Source organism: Curcuma longa, chromosome 3, assembly GCF_044706935.1.
Source record: "Curcuma longa cultivar G26 ecotype Majalengka, Jawa Barat chromosome 3, ITB_CL_G26_1.1, whole genome shotgun sequence".
NCBI classification, from domain to species: domain Eukaryota; kingdom Viridiplantae; phylum Streptophyta; class Magnoliopsida; order Zingiberales; family Zingiberaceae; genus Curcuma; species Curcuma longa.
In genome coordinates, this window is record NC_133863.1 from 13,695,009 (window position 1) to 13,720,203 (window position 25,195).

At 35.9% G+C, this 25,195-nt stretch overlaps 1 protein-coding gene across 2 annotated transcripts; it reads left to right on the top strand.

Moving 5' to 3' along the window:
* The first annotated feature begins 7,489 nt into the window (after positions 1–7,489).
* Positions 7,490–23,413, top strand: LOC141823358 (bifunctional 3-dehydroquinate dehydratase/shikimate dehydrogenase, chloroplastic-like). Of its 2 annotated transcripts, XM_074710632.1 has the most exons (10): positions 7,490–7,591; positions 7,826–8,044; positions 9,840–10,186; positions 12,572–12,635; positions 12,760–12,868; positions 12,977–13,120; positions 13,586–13,734; positions 14,023–14,185; positions 14,294–14,332; positions 23,391–23,413. In XM_074710632.1, exons 1-9 carry the CDS (start codon positions 7,553–7,555, stop codon positions 14,326–14,328), a joined length of 1,269 nt encoding a protein of 422 aa, XP_074566733.1. In that variant the 5' UTR covers positions 7,490–7,552; the 3' UTR covers positions 14,329–14,332; positions 23,391–23,413. The 2 variants fall into 2 exon arrangements, with proteins under 2 accessions (XP_074566733.1, XP_074566732.1); XM_074710631.1 differs by lacking the exon at positions 23,391–23,413 and having other exon boundaries at positions 14,294–14,489.
* The last annotated feature ends 1,782 nt before the right edge of the window (positions 23,414–25,195 follow it).

Here is a 25,195-nt window from a genome sequence, read left to right on the forward strand (position 1 = left end):
GGTCTCAACAAATAAGGCTTGTTGCTGTTGGTCTGCTATCAGAAATCTTTGGTTGATAAACCCTAATCATAATTGCTCAAAGCTCTGATCCACCAAAGAATAATTTGATAACTACTGTCTAGCAAAAAGTAATAATTTCACTCATGTTAAATGGTTCTTCACATAATTTCGGACGTAATTTTGAAGCTTAACAATATCAACAAGATGATTATTGTAAAATACTTTACACTTCATTCAACATTTAATATGGACGTCCAAACAAACTAACTTAACTTATTTTTTAAATATTAAAATCACATAATTAAAATATTTAACATTAAATTTAAAATTAGTGGATTAATCATGTTCTACTAATATGCTAATTGATTAAAAAAACAATATAATGTGTTAAATTAATTAATGGATTAAATAATAATATAATAAAAAATAACCGTCAGATGGCACATCAACCGTTAGATCTGCTCCAGCTCCTCGGATTCTTTCTCTCCCGCAGTGTGACGAAACGAATCGCGCCAACAAATTCCTGGGTCCGCCATTCCGTCACCTCATCCTCTTTTCTCGCTGCTTCAAGATGACGCTGCTTTGCGTGCCTTTGGTGTCAAAGACGGTGGAGAAGATGGTCGCCGATGCGGCCGCCGCCAAGTCCCGCGGAGCCGACATTGTTGAGATACGTCTCGACCACCTCTCCTATTTCGACGCCGCCCGAGATCTCCCTCTCCTTCTCCGCGGCCGCCCACTCCCAGCCCTCGTCACCTACAGGCCTTGCCTTTTATCATCTACGCCCCTTTGTTAATAAATATGATGAAATGATTATATTTATTTTATGAAATGGATTTAATTTTGAAATTAATGTCTAAATTAAAGTTTGCATGATGAAGAAGCCATTATCATGTTTACGTACATATACATTGATTTCTCTTTTTTGTTTTTCTTTACGAAAGCACTTAATTCATTCACATTATTATGCCTTTTATTTATAAGTAGAGAGAGGAGTAATGTATGTACAATATCTTCATTTTCGTGTATCCGTCAAAAACAAAAACACTAGAAACTGATATATGCCCTGACACCCCTCCGATCGAGCCGAGTGAATGGCTTTGGGCCGACCCGCAGTTAAGGTTCTGGAGAGTTCTAAGTTAATTCCTTAAAGGCTTTGGTTGGGCCGACTCGCAGTTAAGGTTCTGGAGAGCCCGGATAAGTTCATTCCATAAAATTAAAGAAGAATCGGACATAGCTGCGCGCATGAGTTGATTTCGACGTACGTAGTAGAATGAATTGTAGAAGAAGAAAAGAAGAATCGGAAGTTGTAGAAGAAAAGAAGAAGAATCGGACTCGGACAAAAAGACAAGACCAAGACAACAAGACGGGGCAAAAGATTGCCAACTTCAAGACATTTCCTTAGCGCCTCTGAATAGGAGTAGTGAGAGTTAAAGAAATTAAGATAGTGAAAGATCTGCCGCTAAGGATGCTCTACCCACTAGTGCTGGAAATTCTATCCCTCACCTTTGCACTAATTAATGCAAGCAAGAACCTTTCTTTAGCAAATGACACAGACATATCATCAACTGGAAACCCGGCTAACTAGCCAAGGAAGACTGACCTTGACATTAGTCTCTTATCTTTGCTGGAGCGCTATATAGGATATATAGACTAGATCTCTCTATCTGCAGTAGAATAATAGAGATCCAATACCGTAAACCAGTAAAGGAGATCCCAGAGTGAAAGGTAATTGAAAGAATTCTACTTCAGTGCGATAAGGCCCAGAAAGTACTCATTATAGGCACTTCGTCCCTTTTTCGCTCTAGAACACTGAATGCGCGAGAATGGCACGGAATGTGCGTAATAATGATGAGAAAGTGCGAGTTCTCAAACTAGAATGAATATATTGGATATTGTGCGACTATTCAACTACTTTTGCGACTATTCACTACTACTTTATATATGGTTTGCACACCTGAATCTAATGTGAGTCTCTTCCAATACGCTGATCAAAGGCCCAAGGAACCGACGGGTTCCACCACAATTATAATAATTATTATTATTTGCATCTGTAAAAATAATAGTAATAATAATTATTTAGATGAGTTACATTTATTAGTAATTTCAATTGCATGAAATTACTTTATTTTCTTTTATCTTTTCAATTTTAAGGCTAATAATGATAATTATTTAATATTCTCTCACTTGCCAAAAAAAAAAAAGTAGATAAATTAGAACTTAAAGCATAAGTATGATGCATTATAACTTGAATCATCAGGAAAAAAAAATTCATCCTCTTAAAACATCATAATCACCTTAATATGATAAAATATTAAATACTAGTTACAGCAGTTGTACATTAATTATATAACATACTTTCTTCTATACACCACAAACATCAGCATTCCATCATACTAGGCCTATAAATGAACATATAATTTCATAATGGTCCCTAATATTATTTCAAGACAATTTATGTTATAACATAGTAATGCGCACGCCATAACTAGAAACTATATATAGAAACATATAAGTGAGCTTAGAGTGTCAACTTAATACATCATTCAAAAGGACAATCAAGACCCATTTGATGTATATGTTCCTTAAATATCTTTGGTTGTAAATTTTTAGTTAACGGATCTGCAATCATGAGATATGTTATAATATAATCAATAGACACTTTTTGTTTATAAACTTCTTCTTTAACGATAAAATTTTTAATTCCATATGCTTAATTATCACCTCTTGAGTATTTATCGTTTTTAGAGAAGAATATTGTTGTAAAATTATATCACAATAAATTTTCAACGGCTTGACAATAATGTCGGCAACTCCAAGTCCTGAAATAAAATTTTACAACCATAATGCGTGGATTGTGGCTTTAAAACATGCCACAAACTCTGCTTCCATTGTGAATAAGACAATGACTGATTGTTTAATACTTTTCCATGATATTGCTCCTTCTTCATGAAGAAATAAATAATCAAAAGTGGACTTTCTACTATTAATGCATCTGAAAAAATCTGAATCTGAGTAATCAATCACTTCCAAGTGATTAGTTTTGATGTACATGAGCATGTAAATTTTGGTGCCTTGAAGATACCTTAAAACTTTTTTAGTAGTTTTCCAATGATCAATTTCAAGATTACTTTGATACTTTTTGAGCATTCCAACTGCAAAATCAATATTCGGTCTTGTACAGGTTTGTATATACATTAGACTTCCTACAATAGAAGCATATGAAATTGAATTCATTTATTTTCATTTATATTATTATTTGGACATTGTATAAGACTAAATTTGTCTTTTCTGAATTGGAGAAATTCCAGCAGAATATTCTTCCATATTAAATCTCTCTAGAATTCTTTCAATATAAGCTTTTTGAGACAATTCTAACAGTCCTAGTATTCTATCACGAAACATTTCAATTCCGATCATACAGGATGCCTCACCCATATCTTTCATTTCAAAATTCTTTGAGAGAAAGTATTTTGTCTTATGCAATATGTCCAAATCATTAGTAGCAAGCAAAATATCATCAACATATAGGACTAAAAATATAATTTTGCCTCCACTGATCTTTCGGTATATGTAATGATCAACAATATTTTTTTCAAAACTAAAAGATGTGATGATATCATTAAACTCAATATACGATTGTCTGGAAGCTTGTTTAAGTCAAAATATTAATTTTTTAAGTTTACATACTAGACGACTTTTTCATTTAATTGAAAATCTTTAGGTTGACCCATATATACTTCTTCTTCAAGATTTTCATTCAGAAAAGTTGTTTTCACATCCATCTGACATAACTCTAAGTCATAATGAGCCACCAGTACTATGATAATACGTAATGAGTCATTCTTTGAGACAAGTGAAAATGTCTCTTTATAATTAATGTTATCTTAATTACTGAGTGTATCCTTTAACAATAAGTCTAGTTTTATATCGTTCAATATTACCATTCCAGTCATACTTAATCTTAAAGACTCATTTGCATCCAACGATATCCTAAACATCATTTTCATACATGGATTATAATTTTTCTTTCCTTGCATTGATCCATTTTTCTAACTCTGTTCCTTCTATAGCTTGCGAAACTGACTTCATAAATTTCAAAATCTAATTCTTGCAAATAAGTTTCATAATCATTTGAAATAACAGTTTTTCTTATTCTTTGAGATATTCTTAATGTTATTTCTTGTAACTCATTTGTATTAAATTTTTATGAGTTAGCTTCTTCAAGTGATATTCAATCATGTTATTTAGTGTTGATATGACGTTCTTCAACAACTGGAACAATTTTTGGAACAACACTAGATGAAAGAATACTTACAGATAAAGGAATATTTATCTTAATTTCCTTTATATCTACATTTTGTTGTTCGTCGCTCCCACTAACTTCATCATTCTTAAAGAGTTTTGCATTATCAATTTCTACTATTCTTGAATTATAGTCAGAACAATAAAATATATACCCTTTAGATTTTTCTAGATAACCAATAAAGTAACCACTAATTGTTCGAGAATCTAACTTTTTTCATGTGGATTATAAACTCTTGCTTTTGTTGGATAACCCCAAACATGTAAGTGTCTTAAGTTAGGTTTCCTATTTGTCCACAATTCAAAAGGAGTTTTTGGAACTTCTTTATTAGGACCCTATTAAGTAAGTGTGCATTGGTGTTTTTAAAGCAACCACAATGATTTGAGTAATGATGAATTACTCATTGTACTCTTAACCATATCCATTAATGTGCGATTACGCCTTTATGTCGTACCATTTTATTGAAGTGTGTATGACATAATATATGGTGCACATATGTAATATTTTTCAAAAAATTTTGCAAATGGACTTCAACGTTGTCCCGTTTCATCATACTTTTCATAGTATTCACCCCCTCTATAAGATCTTACAATTTCCGCTTTCTTGTCTAATTGCCTTTCAACCTCATTAATATAGATTTCAAAAACATCTACTGTTTGAAATTTTTTTAAAAGCAAATCGACATATCCATAACGTGAATATAGTTAATTTGAAAAGCAAATAGATTTCAAAAACATTCCATTTTTCCTTAATAGTGTTATAGTTAATTTGAAAATGACCATATTCAGGAGGTAATGAGTTCAGAATAAACTGAACCAAGGAGTCATCTACAACCATTCCTAAAGTCTTTAATCTTGCTGCAATATTAGTTATCTCAATGGTATGTTCTTGCATACTACACGACCTTACATACTACACGACCCATCAATCTTTATGGTTGTGACTTGTACTATTAATGTACTAGCAAGTGACTTATTAGCTGAACAAAAATGTTCTTCCACAAATTTTAAATATTTTTTTGCATTTTCTGTTTGTGGAATGATAGTCTTAATGTTGTTTTCAATAGTCATTCACATAAATCTATTAATCGTTCCCATGTTTTATATTTGAACTTCTCTTCCTCACTACTTGAATCAGTAATAATAGTGGGCTTTTCCTTTAGTTGTGCTAAGCCAAGATCTAATACACCTAAATGAAAATTAACTTACTCCATTCAAAGAAGTTCAAACCATTAAACATAGTAACCGAAGAAGCTTGCGAATAAAGAGAAATTGCTATAAATTAAACATACAGATTCAGATAAAATATTAGAATATATTGTAATACACCTTTGGAGAAGGGGAGCCTTGGCGCAACGGTAAGGTTGCTGCCTTGTGACCTAGAGGTCACAGGTTCAAATCCTGGAAACAGCCTCTTGCCAAAGGCAAGGTTAGGCTGCGTACAATGGATCCTTTCCCCGACCCCGCAAGGCGGGAGCCTCGTGCACCGGGCTGCCCTTTTATTGTAATACACCTTTGGTGAAATATTATAATATACTATTAAAAATTAAATGCCTCATTTTATTAAGAAATTAAAATCTTCAATCCAATACAGATGCCATCTTTGGATAAATGAAATATATTTGGTTCAAGAATTTTAATTTTCTTTGTTTATGTCACTAATCATAAAAATTAATTTTCCTTTGAAAAATCCATAATTTTAATGATCAATGAATCTCATTTATTTATCAAGTTTTAGGCATTTTATAAGTATGATAAATAAATGATTATTTTATACATGACAATTAATTATTTTAGTTTGGTCACTTTGGTGATCACAAACTATCTTAATTAACATAAAATCATGCATATATTTATATCATAATCATAAGCAATCTTAATTATCTTTAAAACATGCATATATATCATAATCATTAACCGAATTGATAAACAGTAATAATCAGTATATAAATTTATATATACATTATACCATGCATTATTAAATATATTAATCATTATTATTCAATGAAAGATTAATATTCATGACTTGAGCTATTTAGCATAATCAATAAAATGAATGTATGATGCCGTTTTTAATTCTGAATATATATCATCAATTAAAAATACTAAATGTCATTAATACATCTATTAATTTATAATTCAGCATAATAAATTCATATATGAAAATATATAGATTTCTTAACGAAAGCTCTGATATCACGTGTTAATAAACATGATCATTATATATATATTATGAAACATATCTTGAAATCTATAAGTTTTATATACCTAAACTTGATAAAGAAGTCATTACAATGCAATTATTTTGCATATATTAGTTTCTCTCTTCTTTCCCTTTTTTTATGAAAGCACTCAATTCATTCATATGATGGAACATTATTATGCTTTCTCTTTATAAGCAGATAGAGGACCAATATATGTATACCATCTTTATTTATGTGCATCCATCATGCATCGGTTATAATAATTATTATTATTATTTACATCCTAATAATAATATTTATTTAGATGAGTTACATTGGATTAGTAACTTCAATTGCGTGAAGTTACTTTAATTTCTTTTATCTCTTCAATTTAAAGGCCAATAATAATAATTATCTAACACCCTCCCCCTCCCCCTTGGTGGGATTATCCACTAGGCGATCTTTCTACCGGTTTGGCTTAGCCTATGCTTGATCTTCTAGGTTTCTTTTATTGGCTTCAATTTTCTGGTTTGTTTTCTATTCAATGATCTGAAAAGAGGAGGGATTTAGGAAGCAGTTTAAAGTGCTATTTCATTTGTTTTTCTCTTGGTATGCTTTTTTACATGATATTTCAAAAATATAATTTGCTCACAAAATTGTTGTTTGATAGAGTTCACTTGTTTTGTTTCAGATTTCATATGTCATATGTAGTAGCATAAGTGTATGCAGTAACAGGAAGGTGGAACTATACACTTCTTCGCCAGATTAGATGAAGCCTTAACTAATCCTTTTAAGAGGAAGAATACCCATGCTTTAATTTAAAAATTGGGAAGAAAAAAAGAGAATCATAGATTCATCATGCATAATCTGAAGCTCTGTTATTCTATCAACGCTTCTATCCTGCATACTGAAAAGTTGTATTGCGTGCTTAATTAACCAATATGGTGCTGAACTCATGATATTATATTTGATTCTAACTTTAAATTTTTATCTTCCTTAGGCCAAAATGGGAAGGAGGTGAATATGAGGGTGATGACAAAGTGAGATTTGATGCACTATGCTTGGCCATGGAATTAGGAGCTGAGTATGTTGACATTGAGCTTAAGGTTGGTGTTTACACTATTGTATATATTCTTCAAGCAAATGCACTAAAACTGGCGTTTATTGCCACACTATGACTACAGTTAGAGAAACACACCCAAATGCTGAATTTAAATATTACCAGGAAGAAAAATGATGTGTGCATTTTGATATTTGCAGTGCTAATTGAAGATTCCTAGTAGCTAATTAAGAAACGCCAATGTTATTATATGGCTTCTGCTGGCTACCTTATCTTGCAGGTTGCTGAAAACTTTGTTAAAATCATATCTGGAAAGAAACCAGAGAGCTTCAAGCTTATTGTTTCTTCTCACAACTATCAAACTACTCCATCAAGTGAGGAGTTGAGTGGTCTTGTAGCAACAATACAAGCTGTAGGAGCTGACATAGTGAAGATTGCAACCACTGCTGTGGACATTGTTGATGTCGCACGCATGTTTCAAGTAATCGTGCATTGCCAAGTAAGTGCTAACAAATTGATGATGCAATTGAATTGGTTGGCACGCACATATCTTCTTTTTATTTATTTTTGTTGTTCTATTGTGCCTGGTAGCGAACTGGCATTCTTAGATCAAAATAGGTGTCCTGTTTCGAGTATGCTCCATGGAATTCATGGTAATATGGAGTCATGTCAAATGAAAGTAGTTATTTGGTATGGTTCTATTTGGTCAGATATGAAAAGATAATGCATCTGGCTAAACCAAAAATGCGAACTAGGATCAGTAGTTCTGTTTTTTTTTTCTGCTGTTGACATCTAATTGTTTTATTGGGATGACTCGAGATCAACTTCTGAAGAATCTACGGGAACACCTTCTTGCTGCCCAAAATCGCATGATTCTTCAATATGATTCATCCCATTGGGACGTACAGTTTGAGATAGGAGATATGGTGCTGTTAAAGCTTCAACCTTATCGCCAATTAAGTTTGACGTCCAAGAACCGTTCGAAACTTTCTCCTTGCTTTTATGGGCCTTTTAAAATCATTGGCTGTGTGGGTCACGTCGCTTACAAGCTCCAATCGTCGGACCACGCAAATCTCCACTTGGTTTTTCATGTGTCCACTTTGAAGAAATATCACGGCAGCATCCCTTGATCCCTAGCTTCCCCACTCTTCCACCCATACATCAAGAAGATTATATTCCCTCTCCTCAAGCTGTTCTCAACTACCGCTCTTTTATTTTTAGTAAGAACAATCCTTTCTTATTCAGTGTTTGTTTTCTTCCTTCTTCGTGAAGGAGTGTCAGTAGTTATATTTAAATTGTTGGAATGATGCAATAAAGAGAAAGATTGAGTTTACAAAAAGAAACCAAACCCCTATATCGAAAGGTTCTCTAATTCCAATGAGCCTTAAATTCTCCTTACAACCATAGGTCGTAAAGGTCATAAAACAAAGAAAATAAAGATTGATTCCGCTGATTAGCCAGTAAACCGTCCCATTACGGGATCCATATCCAAGGGTCATAACATATGACCATGTTTCTATTATGTGGTTTATCAAATGTAAACCAGGGACATCAATGTTTGCTGGCCATAAGTTGTTAGGACAACGTATCTTAGTTTTTAGGATATAAGAAACTAGCTTCAGAATTCTTTGTTAGTCAAATTGATTGGACTAATTTTGTATCAGCCACCCAGCAATAATATGCGACAAGCGATATATTAATTCTTTGTTAGTCAAATTGGTTGGACTAGTTCTGTATTAGTGACTCAGCAATAGCATGCCACAAGCGATATACTTGCAATTTTGATAAAAAAAAAACGAAGTGATATACTTGCAACTACATTTTTCATATTGTACCTGAAGTTGATATGATTGACTTTATCTAGATAGCTTATAAATTGCCTGCATATTTTTCTATTTGCCTGTTTTCTTTAGTGGAACAGCACCTCTGAGTTGTCCTTAATCTGCCTACCTGCAATTGATGTGCTTCTTTTATATGTAAAAAAGGAAAATTGCAACATTATGCATGATGTAGTTCTTATCTTCTGATTTTGTTGTTATTTAAGCAAAAAAAAAAAAAAAGAAAGAAAGAAAATCTCCCATTCTTATTATGATAGTTAAGTTTACCTTCTGCTGCTCAGAATAAACCACTTTTTAAATTCCTTTTTAAGGTGATCAAAATTCATTGCTCATTATGGTACTGGTTCCCTTTCCTTTACAAATAGAGAGATTGATGGTCTATTCAAAGAAAATGTAGGATATTGCTTGGACTTGAGACAGAACATCATATGTTTGACTAATGAATAAGAATAACAGGTGCCAATGATAGGATTTGTCATGGGGGAGAGAGGTTTAATCTCCAGGTTGCTTTGCTCAAAATTTGGAGGATATCTAACTTTTGGCACTCTTGACTCGGGGAAGGAATCAGCTCCCGGACAGCCAACTATCTCAGACTTGTTGAATATATACAACATTAGGCAGATTGGAGAAGATACAAAAGTCTATGGGGTTATTGGGAAACCTGTAGGCCAAAGCAAGAGCCCTACTTTGCATAATGCGGCATTCAAGTCAGTTGGTTTCAATGCAGTTTATGTGCCGCTTTTAGTGGATGACCTTGAGAATTTTCTAAATGCTTACTCATCTCCAGATTTTGCTGGATTCAGGTACAACTGTTAAGTATCTTGGGCAAAGCTTTTTACTCTATGTGCTGGGTTCATTATTTTTTGAGAGTCCTTATTTTTACCTGTTTTGTCAACAGAAGTTCTTTGCACATATAATATTCTTATGCTAGGCCTTCATTAATACTTTTCTTTGTTGGCGGTGATTGTCTTCATTTTAGGGGCCTTTATATTGGCTTGTATTGAGATTTGAAATTTAAATAAGCTGCTTCCTAATTTTAAGCTTCAAACACGACTATCTTAGAGCTTTCATCTAATATTGTTGCATTTTAATGTTCTTCTTGACATGGAAAGGTGGTTGGACATCTCCATTTTCAAATAAAAGTGATTGAATGTATATCATATCTTTGCTTTTTTTTCTATCTCAAACATGTTGGCCATGGATCAGATTTTTTTATGCTTTGTGCTTTTGTCAGATGTAAGGTGTTTACTCAATGTCTTCCTTGCCTATCATACATGTTGCAGTTTGTCACTGTGACTATAAGGGTACAGCAGTAGTCCTGCTCTGCCAAATTCTCATCATTCAATTTAACTCGGGAATTTTGCTCCATTCGCATTGGAATGAACAATTGAAAATTTTCTATTTAATTACTTATAGCATTCATATATGTGCATAATCCCAAAACTGGTCATTTGGATATCCATAAACAAAATGTAGAAGTCTAAAAGAGAAATGAGGGATATGTGAAACGTGCAACATAAGCAATCTATCCTCTTATGCAAATGATACAAGGTTAAATCTGTCATTTAGACGTAAAGGTGACCAGATTAGTCTGTAGAATCTTAGAAACTGATTTGGTTTCAAAATATTACAATGTTGCCATCACCTTTTGATGGAGTCTAGAACAGGGGTCCACAACTATTGAAGGTTTTGTTCATTGTCAGATTTTACTTTGGGCACTGCCACTACCCTTGCTTTGGGTATTCTCTACACCATGCCAAATACTAACTGAAATGAGAGATGCAACAACCACTCGACATCTGTTCTTAAACGTTATGATGTCTCATTATTGCTCAAGAACATAAGATACATCACCCACCAGCTTATTTAAGCTCATGTGCTTCCTAAAAGTTAGGTGTTCTCCCTTTGTCTACATGCATTTTAGTGGTGCATGTTTCTCAAGGTTTTATTTTGCTTGTTTTCATACTTTATGGCATCAGTTAAAGTATTATATTTCACCATGGTTCTCTCAAGTAGAATTAGCATCATTGCCTCAAACAGTGATGATCTTATCTGATATACAATGTGTTTTTAGGAGGCAGATGAATCAAGGAACTGAATCCCTTTAAGTTGTTTTATACCTATCTAACCACTTGTAAGAGAACCACGTGTCATTACTGGCTTCCTGAGTCACTATAGGCTCTGCCACCCACATTGCTATAGTAACTAGAATGTGAAGGTCGTAGTAAAATGCTTAATCTGAATACACTTCTTGCGCCCTCTACAGACGCCACAAAGTTTGGCGACTCATTTTCTAGCTTTCCTGCATGGACTGCAGAAATTTGTAAAATAGCTAGTCCTTGCTGCATCATTTGACATCATGAGAATGATGTGATATAATAAAGGGAATTTCTCAGATTTCTAATGTTTTATGCTCAGCAGATGAACAATGTTCATTGATCAAATAAGTAATGCAATAGCTGCATGGTTAATGATTCATGAAGATACAACAAATTACCAAGCATTGATTTAACTGTTTTGAAGCTCATTATCTATGTTGGAGCCTAGCCTTGCAAAGTGAAAAAGGTTTTAGGATTCAAATTCGGGAACCACACGTGTCTTTGTCAAATGAAAATTAGTGAAAAGGTAAAAAAAAGTAACCACTAGGTTTGAATGATTGATGATCCAACAAGACCAGGGGTGCACATATAATTTAACTTTAACAAAATTTTCAACGGATTTTTAATTTATTTATCCATAAGAAGGGCAACTTCCATTTTTATTTATTACTTACTTGTCACTTTGCATACCTTCTCATAACACTTTATCATATACCCTACAGACATATGCTATTGTTTAAATGTCACACTGGCAGTGAAACGTTATGTGATAAGTATGTCCAAGCCATCCATATAGACCAAGGTGACAAAGTCAATAAATAAATTTACACTCGATCCCTACAAATTATACCATGGGTGAAAACAGTAAGGCCGAGTGCTAACATATTAATATAAGAGGAAAAGTGACACCAATAAAATAACAACTAGACAATGAGAAATTGAGTCATCTCACAAGTGGATAAATTTTTAACTACCCAATTTCCTAGAATATAGCATCTGTCTTTACTTGGACACTATTACACAATAAATGGTTAAATTTGATGAATATTTCCGTTTCTCTTGACTAATTGTATCTGTTCTATGATTCAGTTGTACAATGCCCCACAAAGAAGCTGTAGTAAGATGTTGTGATGAGGTTGATCCAATTGCAAAGGTAAGTGAGGATAGCTTCAGGTTTAATGGTGATTTTGCAGCTAGCCATTACATCTTGGTAGAAAAATTCTACAGCTATGTTCTCTAAAGAATTACGAAATGACATCCTTTTTTTGCTTCTGCAGGCTATAGGTGCAGTAAATACTATTGTGAAACGGGCATCTGATGGGAAATTAATTGGTTACAACACTGACTATGTTGGTGCAATATCTGCAATCGAGGATGGACTAAGAGGTGTCTAAGTATTGAATACTTTTGTATGCAACTTTTTGAAAAGCTCTATGCAGAAAGTAGCTGTTCATTGGTAATGCTTGTGAAGTTTCAGTTTATGTTATTTCACAGGTTTACGAGGGGGAAAGGATGAAATTGGTTCTCCCCTTGTTGGTAAGATATTTGTTGTCATAGGTGCTGGTGGTGCTGGGAAGGCTCTTGCATATGGTGCTAAGGCAAAAGGAGCAAAAGTAGTGATTGCAAATCGTACTTTTGGTAATTTTTCTTCTGAAATTGATTGCCTCATTTACATTTTACGCATGTACTTAGTGCTAGAGAAACAAAGAAGGCCCATGCTCAATCAGCTTAACAACTTATTTCATTGCTACCAAATCTAAGTTTTGCTTAAGCCTATTTATAACATGTGGTCTCGTTGGTTGTTGATTAATAAGTTCCATATGCTAATTTCTTTTATAATAAAAAGCTAAACTATCAAATTCCATGTAGTTAATTTGTGGAGACGTTATTCTTGTACACTCACCATTATGATTTTACTACGGTTTTTTATTGTCCCAAATGTAAATGAATAGAGAATAATAGTTTACAAGTAGAAGAATCAATGCGCTTCTTTTACAAGGTTGTTTATAGTTTGTGCAACCCTTGTATGAATCAGCAGTATTATTGTTTCACAAATAGAGTTTCTGTACTTGTCGTGATCTCTTTACCATTCATGATTCACAGAACGAGCAAAAGAGCTTGCAAATTTGATGGGGGCACAAGCGTTGGCCCTTGCTGAATTGGAAAATTTCCATCCTGAGAATGGAATGATTCTTGCCAACACCACATCAATTGGAATGCAACCTAATGTTAATGAGACCCCTGTCTCTAAGGTTTGTGAATTCTCCTTAAATTGGGTTTACTCCTTCCAAGTGTTTGCTACTTCAAATTCCTTTTACAGTCTGAAACTAAATTTTTGGTGTTTCTACTCTTTTAGCATACATTAAACATTCATATGGAATGGTGGGCGAGATTCCTGCCACCTTCATTCTCGATCCTTCAAGGAACCAAAAGATGATCTTTATTTCACAATTTGAGCAAATAGAGCATTTCACATATCTAGTATCGTATTAACTCATAAAGTAAAAATTCCATAATCAAATGTATTTGTGAAATTGCAGCAAGCACTGAGGTGGTATTCTTTGGTTTTTGATGCTGTCTACACACCAAAAGTAACCACTCTTTTGAAGGAAGCACAGGAATCTGGAGCGACGGTCGTTAGTGGACACGAGATGTTTATAAGACAAGCATTGGGACAATTCGAACTGTTCACAAATTTGCCAGGTCAGCTCTTCAACCCTGTATCATAATTTGATGTGCTTTGTACATCTAAAGAAGTCTCACATAATTCTTCTTGTTTCTTTTTTTTTTTTTTTTTTTTTTTTTTTGCAGCTCCTGAAAAACTGATGCGTGATATTGTGGCATAACACGGTTTGTTTTCCGTAGTAAATCAATGCTTTCTCAGTTTCTCCCAATTAGTAGGATAAAAATTTGATTATTGTTGTTGTGAAACTCTAAACACAATGAATGACATATTAGATAGCAAGATGTATTTAACAAACCCATAGCTTGCAAGCACATTTAGCTTATGCACATTCACGAAAGTGAAGCCAATACAAAAATATATCCTTCCAAGATCAGATTCAGAAACACGTATAGAATCAGCAAGAGAAATAAGAGAGCACACCCATAGCATTATTATTTTCTTCTTCCTTGACTAGCACTATTCCCAGATGAATTACATCTAAATCTGAATCTTTAGGAGTTAAATAGCATGAATATTAAATGTGATCTTGTAAATTTCACCAAGGATAACAATACTTGCAGTCGGGTGCATCTGCTCTCATCCCGAGCAAGGATTAGTCTTTCTGGTCCTCTCATTCTTTCTTGGCAACATCCCCAAATGAAAAGGGGGATTCTCATTGTGTCAATATTATTCTGAGCAAGGATTGGACTCTCTCGGCCTTTTTTGTTACATCTCCAAACGGGATTTATTCCTATCCTTGGTATGGTTCAGGATTATCAGAGAGCTAATCAAAATTTATATTTTATGACAATTCATTTGGCAAAATCCTGTCAAAAATATCTATTTTATTATGTTAGTAGCTCACAAGATAACTTGCTCCGATAGGGGTCAAGCTTCTATAGTCTTATGTAAAAAGGTAGAATCCGTTACTTTAGTGACCCCACCACCATATGTGAAGAGGTAAATCGAAAAATTACAGTTGACTATGACGGAGGAGGGTATTATCTCAGCTTTACCGAGATTCGAACTCTTGCCCTCTTCTGCAAGTCTACTCCGTCGTAACCAACTCAGTTATGTTCCGGGGGCAAACTGTATTGGGTAAACTTTTTATAGTGATCGGCCCCACCGTCGAAACGGCTCTATATCAGAAAACTCTCTAAGGGATTTTTTGGAGACACATTACCACTATGTTGATAACAGCTTATTGTCGAAACAGCACCTTAGTCAACAGCTACATGTTGTTAAGAGGACTCAAACTCGAAACCTCAAACATAACATGCCTCCAATTCTGGCCACGGTGTTCCCTCATGCTGCGAGACAGGGTTGGGTCCCTCAGTTGTTCCTCCAATTCTGGCCACGGTGTTCAAGGCTAAATCTTCCCTGTACTAGGATTCTCTCAGGTCCACCATACTCTTTGCGTGCACCTTTGCTAAACTGGTTAAGCGCGTCGTGGCTTTCTCACAAAGTTTGGTCAGCTTGCGATTGATGGTCTCCAGGTCTGCGGACGCTTGTTGATATGCCACTGAAAGGGGGTTGGCAGACCACATAGTTTGCTCCTACGTTAAATAACAAGACCCAGAAGTTAAAAATGACACAAAGGGGCAAAAGTGTTCTTACCATTTCCAAGGAGGAAAAGTCTTCAGAAGAAGAAGACACCGGACTCGTCATTAAACAGAAAAGCTGATAACAAAAGATAAGTTTAGGAATGGAAAAGTTTCTTGAACCCTCTCAGGTTCATATATCGTCTCTTCTTCAATAAGACTATTGATTTCACCATGAAGGCTGAAGTGAAAGGTTAGGTGGGAATTAACGAAGGACTTACCGGATACGAGGCATCAGAATAATTAAATAGCGTTGTTATTACGAGCCAACACGGTATTATCAGGTGATTCAGTTGATAAATAAAGGTCTTAATTCACAGTAAGGAAAGGCATGGTGTAAATATGCTAGGTAAAATTGCAAGAGAGTTGTAACGCCCCCCTCTTTCATATACTCATAGGGAGACATTACGTACTTAAACTTTCCTTAACTTTTACTCATTAAATAAAATAACTCAAATAAACTTTTCTTTTTCTGTTTAGCATGCGGAAGCAAAAGAAATAAAAATAAAATTCTTGGACGTAAAGTAAACATTTATATAATTCTTGATCTTATTCCGCAGTTCCGCCGACACCACACATCAAACACTTCTCCAGCTGCCTCCTCTTTCTTAAAACTTTTCCTTTTATTTATCTGCAATATGAGGAATGCAAACTATAAGCAATGCTTAGTAAGTACATCATCTAACTCACAAAAACCATAGGAAACTTCGTCATAACATATGCTATTATATGAAAGAAAATGCTGGTAAATGATATGGGAAAACTTATACTATATATAAGTGAAAATAAATAAACATCCTTCTTTGGGCCCAGCCAGGTATCACTTAAATTTCTTGTGGGCCTTGTGCCCAGAATTCTTTGTGGGCCTTGTGCCCAGAATTCCTTTTCTTATGGGCCTTGTGCCCAGAATTCTTTGTGAGCCTTGTGTCCAGAATTCCTTTTCTTATGGGCCTTGTGCCCGTGGGCCTTGCGCCCGATACCCGCCTGTCTAAAGTAAAATACTTTTCTTATACTTCTTATATCATGCAATTTGGAAAGAAACAATTTACACATGCTTTAATATATCATGATGTCATGGAAATAATACTTTATGCATGCTCTACATACTATGGACAGAATAAAGAAAACAACGGAGCAACTCATACTGCAGGTGAGAGATGTACTTACTTTATCTTGTCTACTCACTAGGTTTTTAACGCTAGGGTTTGGGGAAATCGAAGACCTCCTCCGAAGTGTTCTAGCGCCTTCTTCGCGCGACCTAGCAAAAATCATAACTATAACTTAACAATTAATCATTAAGGTCCCATTCAACTCAATCCTTATTTAATCCATTGGTTCCAACCTAACCCAACTTTACCCGGATTTAACCTAACCTAATCAATTAACTCCTCATTTCCAAATAAATCAAGATAAACTGATTTCTCAATTATTAACTAAATATTAAACCAACTGATACTTTAATCGATTCCCTAATTAATTAATTAATTAACTGATTAACTAATTCATTAATTAACTAGTTACTTAACATTGATTAACAAATACATTACTGATTAACATTTAATCAACCTTGATTAATCAAGCTTTTAATTAGTTAAATCTTACCTTAATTCATTAATCTAATTATACTAGATTAATCATTCTCGCGCCGTCCCTTTTTGCTGTCGTCTTCTCCACGCGAACACGGGAGAACAGGGGAGGCGGCACGGGTGGCGGCGGCGACTTTCGATGGTGCTGAGCAGAGGAAGGCGCGGCGCGGCAGGGCGATGTCGGCGACGTTCGCAGCAGCGGGCGTCGACTGGTGTCGGCTTCCTTCTTCACAACAGGCAGCGACGTCGGACGTGCAGAGGAGCTCGGCGGCAGCGAAGAACGAAGGAAAGAACAGAGGAATTAAGGGAGGAGAAGCAGAAGGAAGGAGGCGGCTAGGGTTTGCAATCGATCCCCTCCCTCCTTTAAAGCCTCTCCGTTTCGTGCTTTCCGCCGACAGAATCGGGCGGCGGCGGCGTGGTCGCGCGGACGAAGTCCGCGTGGATGTGGTCTTGCTGGCGCGGAAGGAGTCGGCTGGCGCGGACGGAGTCGGGCGGACGTGCTGTTATAACGAGGAGTGCACAGTAACCTCCCCCATTAAATCTAAACCCACCGGTTAAACCCAATCAAAGCAATTAAACCTATTACTGTAGCGAACCGGGTTCAGACTTGGTTCGCTTGGTTCAGCCATCAAACGACCTCCGATTTGGTCAAACTTGGTCTCGTTGGATTCGTCTTTACAAGACGAATCTTTTTACCTATTTGATTTTTATCAAACTCCCTTCCACCATTTAACTAAAGGACCTTTATTATAATTTTTAAATCTAATTAAAAATCCTAAAAATAGGGGAAAATAATATGGGTGTTACAATCTCCCATTCTTATAAAAGTTTCGTCCTCGAAACTTAAAACAACTCGGGATACTTTTGTCTCATATCCTCTTTACGTTCTCATCTCTTCAAATCTACTATGATCAAAGCCTCACTTTTCCAACCCAAAGACCTCATCCTCCTTCTCCGATCAGCTAGTGAATCACGATGATATTGCCCTATAAACATGATTATCTTTTCTCCAACTAATATTTCTTCTTTGTTGATCTTAAATATACTTTATGCTTCTACTAGATATTAAGAGGCTTCCATTTGAACTTTCAATAGTTCACAAGGGAGATCTTCTCAAATCTACCTATTGTAGTGTTCTTTCTAAGCTATGGCTAAGGCTATCTCTTCCTTTTTTTTTTTTTTTAAACCACCTTATATCTTAGTTAAGGACACATATTTTCTTATGGTGTATGTGGATGACATTATCATTAATGGTGATACCACTAAAGGAATTGTACAGCTAAAAGCTTATCTTCATCAATATTTCCAAACTCAAGAGAAGTAGCTTGTTTAGAGAGAGAGAACTACGTTTCATAAACCCAATGTTAGGCTAATAAATCACATTAGGAGATCCACTAACAATTTCATGAAAACATAAATGATAGTATGTCATCAATTAACATGATCAATCAATTTCTAGAGAACTAATGCTATGACCATCAAGAAGTAAGCAACTACATAAATTCCTACAGTCTGAAAGGGCTCCAGGAGTATTTTGTTTTGTAATCAAGGTCATCTTCTGATGGCAAGGTACATGGATGCAAACTAGGTAGCCTTTTATTCAAATAGAAGATCCATATCTAGCTATTCTATTCTCTTAGGAGGAAATTCTTTTTTTTTTTTTCCATCATGTACACATTTACCTTAACATTCTCATCTTTGCAATTCGCATGTTTTGCTCATATACTTGAGTCATTACCCAACATTTAACTTCATATAACATAGCAATCTAACTTAAGAATCATTCTTTATACTAATCATAAAAGAAAGTAAAACCTATGTATACTTTCTTACTTGAGAGGCGGCAGGATCGATGCTTGATGTGAGTGTGGCGGAAGGGCGGAACCTGCTCTGATACCATTTGTAACGCCCCCCTCTTTCTTATACTCATAGGGAGACATTACGTACTTAAACTTTCCTTAACTTTTACTCATTAAATAAAATAACTCAAATAAACTTTTCTTTTTCTGTTTAGCATGCGGAAGCAAAAGAAATAAATATAAATTCTTGGACATAAAATAAACATTTATATAATTCTTGATCTTATTCCGCGGTTCCGCCGACACCACACATCAAACACTTCTCCAGCTGCCTCCTCTTTCCTAAAACTTTTCCTTTTATTTATCTGCAATATGAGGAATGCAAACTATAAGCAATGCTTAGTAAGTACATCATCTAACTCACAAAAACCATAGGAAACTTCGTCATAACATATGCTATTATATGAAAGAAAATGCTGGTAAATGATATGGGAAAACTTATACTATATATAAGTGAAAATAAATAAACATCCTTCTTTGGGCCCAGCGAGGTATCACTTAAATTTCTTGTGGGCCTTGTGCCCAGAATTCTTTGTGGGCCTTGTGCCCAGAATTCCTTTTCTTATGGGCCTTGTATTCTTTGTGAGCCTTGTGCCCAGAATTCCTTTTCTTATGGGCCTTGTGCCCGTGGGCCTTGCGCCCGATACCCGCCTGTCTAAAGTAAAATACTTTTCTTATACTTCTTATATCATGCAATTTGGAAAGAAACAATTTACACATGCTTTAATATAAATGATGTCATGGAAATAATACTTTATGCATGCTCTACATACTATGGACAGAATAAAGAAAACAACGGAGCAACTCATACTGCAGGTGAGAGATGTACTTACTTTATCTTGTCTACTCACTAGGTTTTTAACGCTAGGGTTTGGGGAAATCGAAGACCTCCTCCGAAGTGTTCTAGCGCCTTCTTCGCGCGACCTAGCAAAAATCATAACTATAACTTAACAATTAATCATTAAGGTCCCATTCAACTCAATCCTTATTTAATCCATTGGTTCCAACCTAACCCAACTTTACCCGGATTTAACCTAACCTAATCAATTAACTCCTCATTTCCAAATAAATCAAGATAAACTGATTTCTCAATTATTAACTAAATATTAAACCAACTGATACTTTAATCGATTCCCTAATTAATTAATTAATTAACTGATTAACTAATTCATTAATTAACTAGTTACTTAACATTGATTAACAAATACATTACTGATTAACATTTAATCAACCTTGATTAATCAAGCTTTTAATTAGTTAAATCTTACCTTAATTCATTAATCTAATTATACTAGATTAATCATTCTCGCGCCGTCCCTTTTTGCTGTCGTCTTCTCCACGCGAACACGGGAGAACAGGGGAGGCGGCACGGGTGGCGGCGGCGACTTTCGATGGTGCTGAGCAGAGGAAGGCGCGGCGCGGCAGGGCGATGTCGGCGACGTTCGCAGCAGCGGGCGTCGACTGGTGTCGGCTTCCTTCTTCACAACAGGCAGCGGCGTCGGACGTGCAGAGGAGCTCGACGGCAGCGAAGAACGAAGGAAAGAACAGAGGAAGGGAGGAGAAGCGGAAGGAAGGAGGCGGCTAGGGTTTGCAATCGATCCCCTCCCTCCTTTAAAGCCTCTCCGTTCCGTGCTTTCCGCCGACAGAATCGGGCGGCGGCGGCGTGGTCGCGCGGACGAAGTCCGCGTGGATGTGGTCTTGCTGGCGCGGAAGGAGTCGGCTGGCGCGGACGGAGTCGGGCGGACGTGCTGTTATAACGAGGAGTGCACAGTAACCTCCCCATTAAATCTAAACCCACCGGTTAAACCCAATCAAAGCAATTAAACCTATTACTGTAGCGAACCGGGTTCAGACTTGGTTCGCTTGGTTCAGCCATCAAACGACCTCCGATTTGGTCAAACTTGGTCTCGTTGGATTCGTCTTTACAAGGTGAATCTTTTTACCTATTTGATTTTTATCAAACTCCCTTCCACCATTTAACTAAAGGACCTTTATTATAATTTTTAAATCTAATTAAAAATCCTAAAAATAGGGGAAAATAATATGGGTGTTACAAGAGTCTTGTTCCATTATGGCATCTCTCATAGTAAAATTGCAGTCATAAAGCTAGACATTTACTATAGGTTTGGAAGAAACTATAATAGTCAATGTGCTAGGTATACTATATTTGCCAACTTATAACAGCATAATAACTATAGTATATGTTCATAGCCTCCGAGCACTAGGGGTGAGCAAAAATTCGGTTAAACCGAATAAACCGACCGAACCGACCGAATTTAAAATTTCGGTTCGGTTATTTCGAAATTTCAGTTTTTTTTATAAAAAAATCGGTTATTTCGGTTCGGGTTCGGTTTTAAATTTTGTTATTCGGTTAAACCGAAAAAACCGAAAATTAATGGGCTTAAATGTAAAATTACTATAAAAAAAAAAGTAAAAACCCTACTTCTCACGCTGTCACGCAGTCACCACGCCGCGGCCGCGCTACCCAACTCTCCGCTTCTTCCTCTCTCGTCGCTCCCGGTCGGCTGCTTCTTCTCCCGTCGCTCCCGGTCGGCTGCTTCTTCCTCTCTCATCGCTCCCGGACGGCCTGAAGTCTTCATTGGCGCTTTCTGTCGCTCCTGCTACCGACGACCGTGTTGTTGAGAGACTCATATTGTTGATGAACATCAGAAATCATTCGCCGCTTCTCTACAGAAATGACAGATCGTTCTAGTTTGTCCCTGCCGTTGCTTCAATCAAGCACAAAGGAAAAGGATGGTCGATCTAAAGAAAGCTTCTCAAATTATTAAATGGCAGTTCTGCGGAGACTGCTGACAGGACACGCTGCTTCATAACTCCAAACACTGTTTTCTTATAACATGTCGCAAAACTAACAGTTTAGTCAACAAATGCATCAAGTGTAATTGACGATTTTAAAACAATTGTTTACAAGCATCCTTTTGAGAAGTTTAACTTACAACTGAGAAATTTCAAGCATCCTCTTGAGAAATTTAACTCACAACTGATGAATTTTTCATCTATTTGCTAATGAACTTTGTGAAACTATGGTGATTGCTTACACATTGCAATTCTACATGCCTTTTCCCGGATTTCATTTCTGTTCTAAACATTTTTGTGCCACTTCCCAAACAGAGACAAAGAACACAATCGAATGGGAAGCGTTTGGTAGTTGATTCATTTGTTTTTTTTCAGTGTCTTGCATTGGATTTGGATTTTTTTTGTTATAAAACTAAGAATTAAAAACAAAATGGGAAACAACTGATAATTGAACTCCATGCTAAAATGGGAAACAAATGGGCTCGTATGGCAAATTGAACTCCATGATAATTGAACGTCTGTATAAGTTTGATGTTCATATACGGTCGTTAAATCGTGGAATATATATACCAGTTAATTCGGTTTTTAACCGAATTAACCGATTTTTTATCGGTTCGGTTTATTCGGTTATCATAGCAAAATTCGGTCGGTTCGATTTGGTCAAAACAATTCGGTTAATTCGGTTTTCGGTTTATTCGGTTCGATTCGGTTCGATTTTAACCGAATACTCACCCCTACCGAGCACAATATAACAACCTGAGAGATAGGTAGGTACATTCTCACTGCCTCCGTGCCCACTTTAACAACTAATATGTTAGGCATATTACATTCTCCTCTGGGCTAACTTATAACAGCATAATAGCAATAGTATCTCCTCATATCCTCCAGACACAATATAACAGCTTAGGAGCTAAGTATATTCTCTAAGTCTCTGAGCAAACTATAACAACCTAGTTCATGAACTAGATAATTTATTTATTGACTTTGGACCAATTATAACTTGTAAAAGATGCCTATTTTATTGTTGCTAAAATCTTGTAAAAGATGTCTGTTTTATTATGCTAGTTGCTCGCAAAATAACTTGCTCCGACGACAATGGTCAAGCTTCTATGGTCATTATTCTACTAGGAGGTTTTCTTAGTGATCCGAAGATTTATCTTCTCGAAAGTTTTGATGATGATATTATAATAAACTTATTTTCTCGGTCATCTTAATATTATTGCGAAGGAAGTTCTCATCCAGTTGGATTTTCATAATTAGCCAAACAGGGCTTTGAAGGAGATCTAGTTCTTCATCTAATTGGGTTTTCTTGATCGGTTCAATATCTTACAGAGAGGGAAGTTTTTTTTACTGTTTATCTCGTTAATTTTTTTCAATCAGGCTTTATTCAAATTCTCTCCTCGGTTCAATTGGAAGGGGGGACATATGCAGAGCGAAAAAGTTGGTACGGAAACAGGGAAGTTAGCTTGGAGCAGTGAAGTTAGCACAAAAGATGTAAAGGCCAAACTAGAGCAGGAGGGCTAGTAGGTAAAACTTGGTAGCAACAACCATCACATTTAATTGACTTCATTTTATTACACTCCATAGTTCGACTTAAAAGGGAGACATATGATGATATTTTGGTTATTTTCATAACACCCGGTCTCAATGCTCAAATTCAGCTTCTATCGAGCACCTGACCTTATTGCTCAGATTCCAAGTTCTACCGAGCACTCAATTTTAGTGCGTAGCATCAATTTTTATCAAGCACCCGACCTCAGCGCTCAGATTCAACTTCCATTGAGCACCCAGTCTTAGTGCTCTCTACTAAGCACTCAGCCTTGATGCTCAGATTCCAGATTCCACCGAGCACCCGCTCTTGCTGCTTGGATTCCAAATTCCACCGAGCGGCTTTAGTGCTCGAATTTCAAGTTCCCCTAAACATCCAGCCTTACTTCTCAAATATCGGTTCCATCGAGCATCCCAACTTAGTGCATAGATACTGGGTTATACACGCTAACTCTCTAATTCATCTACTAATGAATACGTGACGTCTTCTGAATGAAAAAGTTAGTGGTGGATATCAGATCTAGTCCCCTGAGGGTCTTCCTATTAATACGTGGCATTATCTGAATAGATAAGCTAGTAGTGAATGTAGTAGGATTTGGTCCTCTGAGGGTCTTCCTATGAATACGTGGTTGGATAAATGGAAAGGCAGTTAACGACTATCAGATCCGATTTCTTCCTCAATTTTGACAAGGAGGAAAAAGGAGGAGGGTGGTAGTTGACGTATAGATGCCTTGATAGCTGTGTAAGCATTAGTGACGGTAAGTCAGTGGAATGATGATTTTCTTCTCCGAGCAAAGACGACTCTTTTCCATTAAATTTTTCTACAATTCTTCTTCGTTAATCTTCTTCTTTGTATCTCGCATCCTTGTGAGATCACTACTTCACTTCCACGAATACTGATTTGAGCATTGGAACGATCGCGTCAGTAGAGCCGGCCAATCCCTAACGCTCTCCACATTCTCAGGTTGTCAGATTTCAGGATTTATGAGAGATGGACGAAGCTTTCTGGGAGGGAGGAGTCCGTGCAAATGAAAAGGACATCATTAGTTTCTTTGTGCTTTTTTACTCATGTCTGATCAATAAAGAACCATGTTTAAGTTTTTGTTACCAAGGAAATTTAACAGTCGATGAAATGGAATCTCTGAAGAGATTTTGTCTTTCAGATGAACTTGGAGCTTCATCACAGTGAAATTTAGGTGAAAAGCGACAAAGAAACGTGTCTAAATTGTTGCTAGGAAACACATAATAATATCTAACTAAATGTAATACTTAGAGAGAGCATTGTTCCAAACAATTCAAGTATGAAACTTAATACAATTTGCAATTTATATGTTCTTGAATTGCTCTTCGTGAGTAGTTTAATCCAATTAAATGTATTACGGAAAAGAGATTATCCCATTATAGTCAAATTTTGGTCTCAACAAATAAGGTTTGTGGCTGTTGGTCTGCTATCCGAAATCTTTGGTTCATAAACCCTTATCATAATTGCTCAAAGCTCTGATCCACCGAAGAATAATTTGATAACTACTGTCTAGCATAAAACAATAATTTCACTCATGTTCAATGGTTCTTCACATAATTTTGGACGTAATTTCAAAGCTTAACTTTAGCAAAAAGTAAAATCCACTATTCAAGCA

Bases quoted from the DNA above. Each gene is read 5' to 3' on its own strand.
- LOC141823358 (XM_074710632.1), top strand. From the start codon at position 7,553: ATGGAATTAGGAGCTGAGTATGTTGACATTGAGCTTAAG. The intron at 10,187-12,571 runs GTACAACTGTTA...TCTATGATTCAG, and splicing joins CCAGATTTTGCTGGATTCAG to TTGTACAATGCCCCACAAAG. The intron at 12,869-12,976 runs GTGTCTAAGTAT...GTTATTTCACAG, and splicing joins AATCGAGGATGGACTAAGAG to GTTTACGAGGGGGAAAGGAT.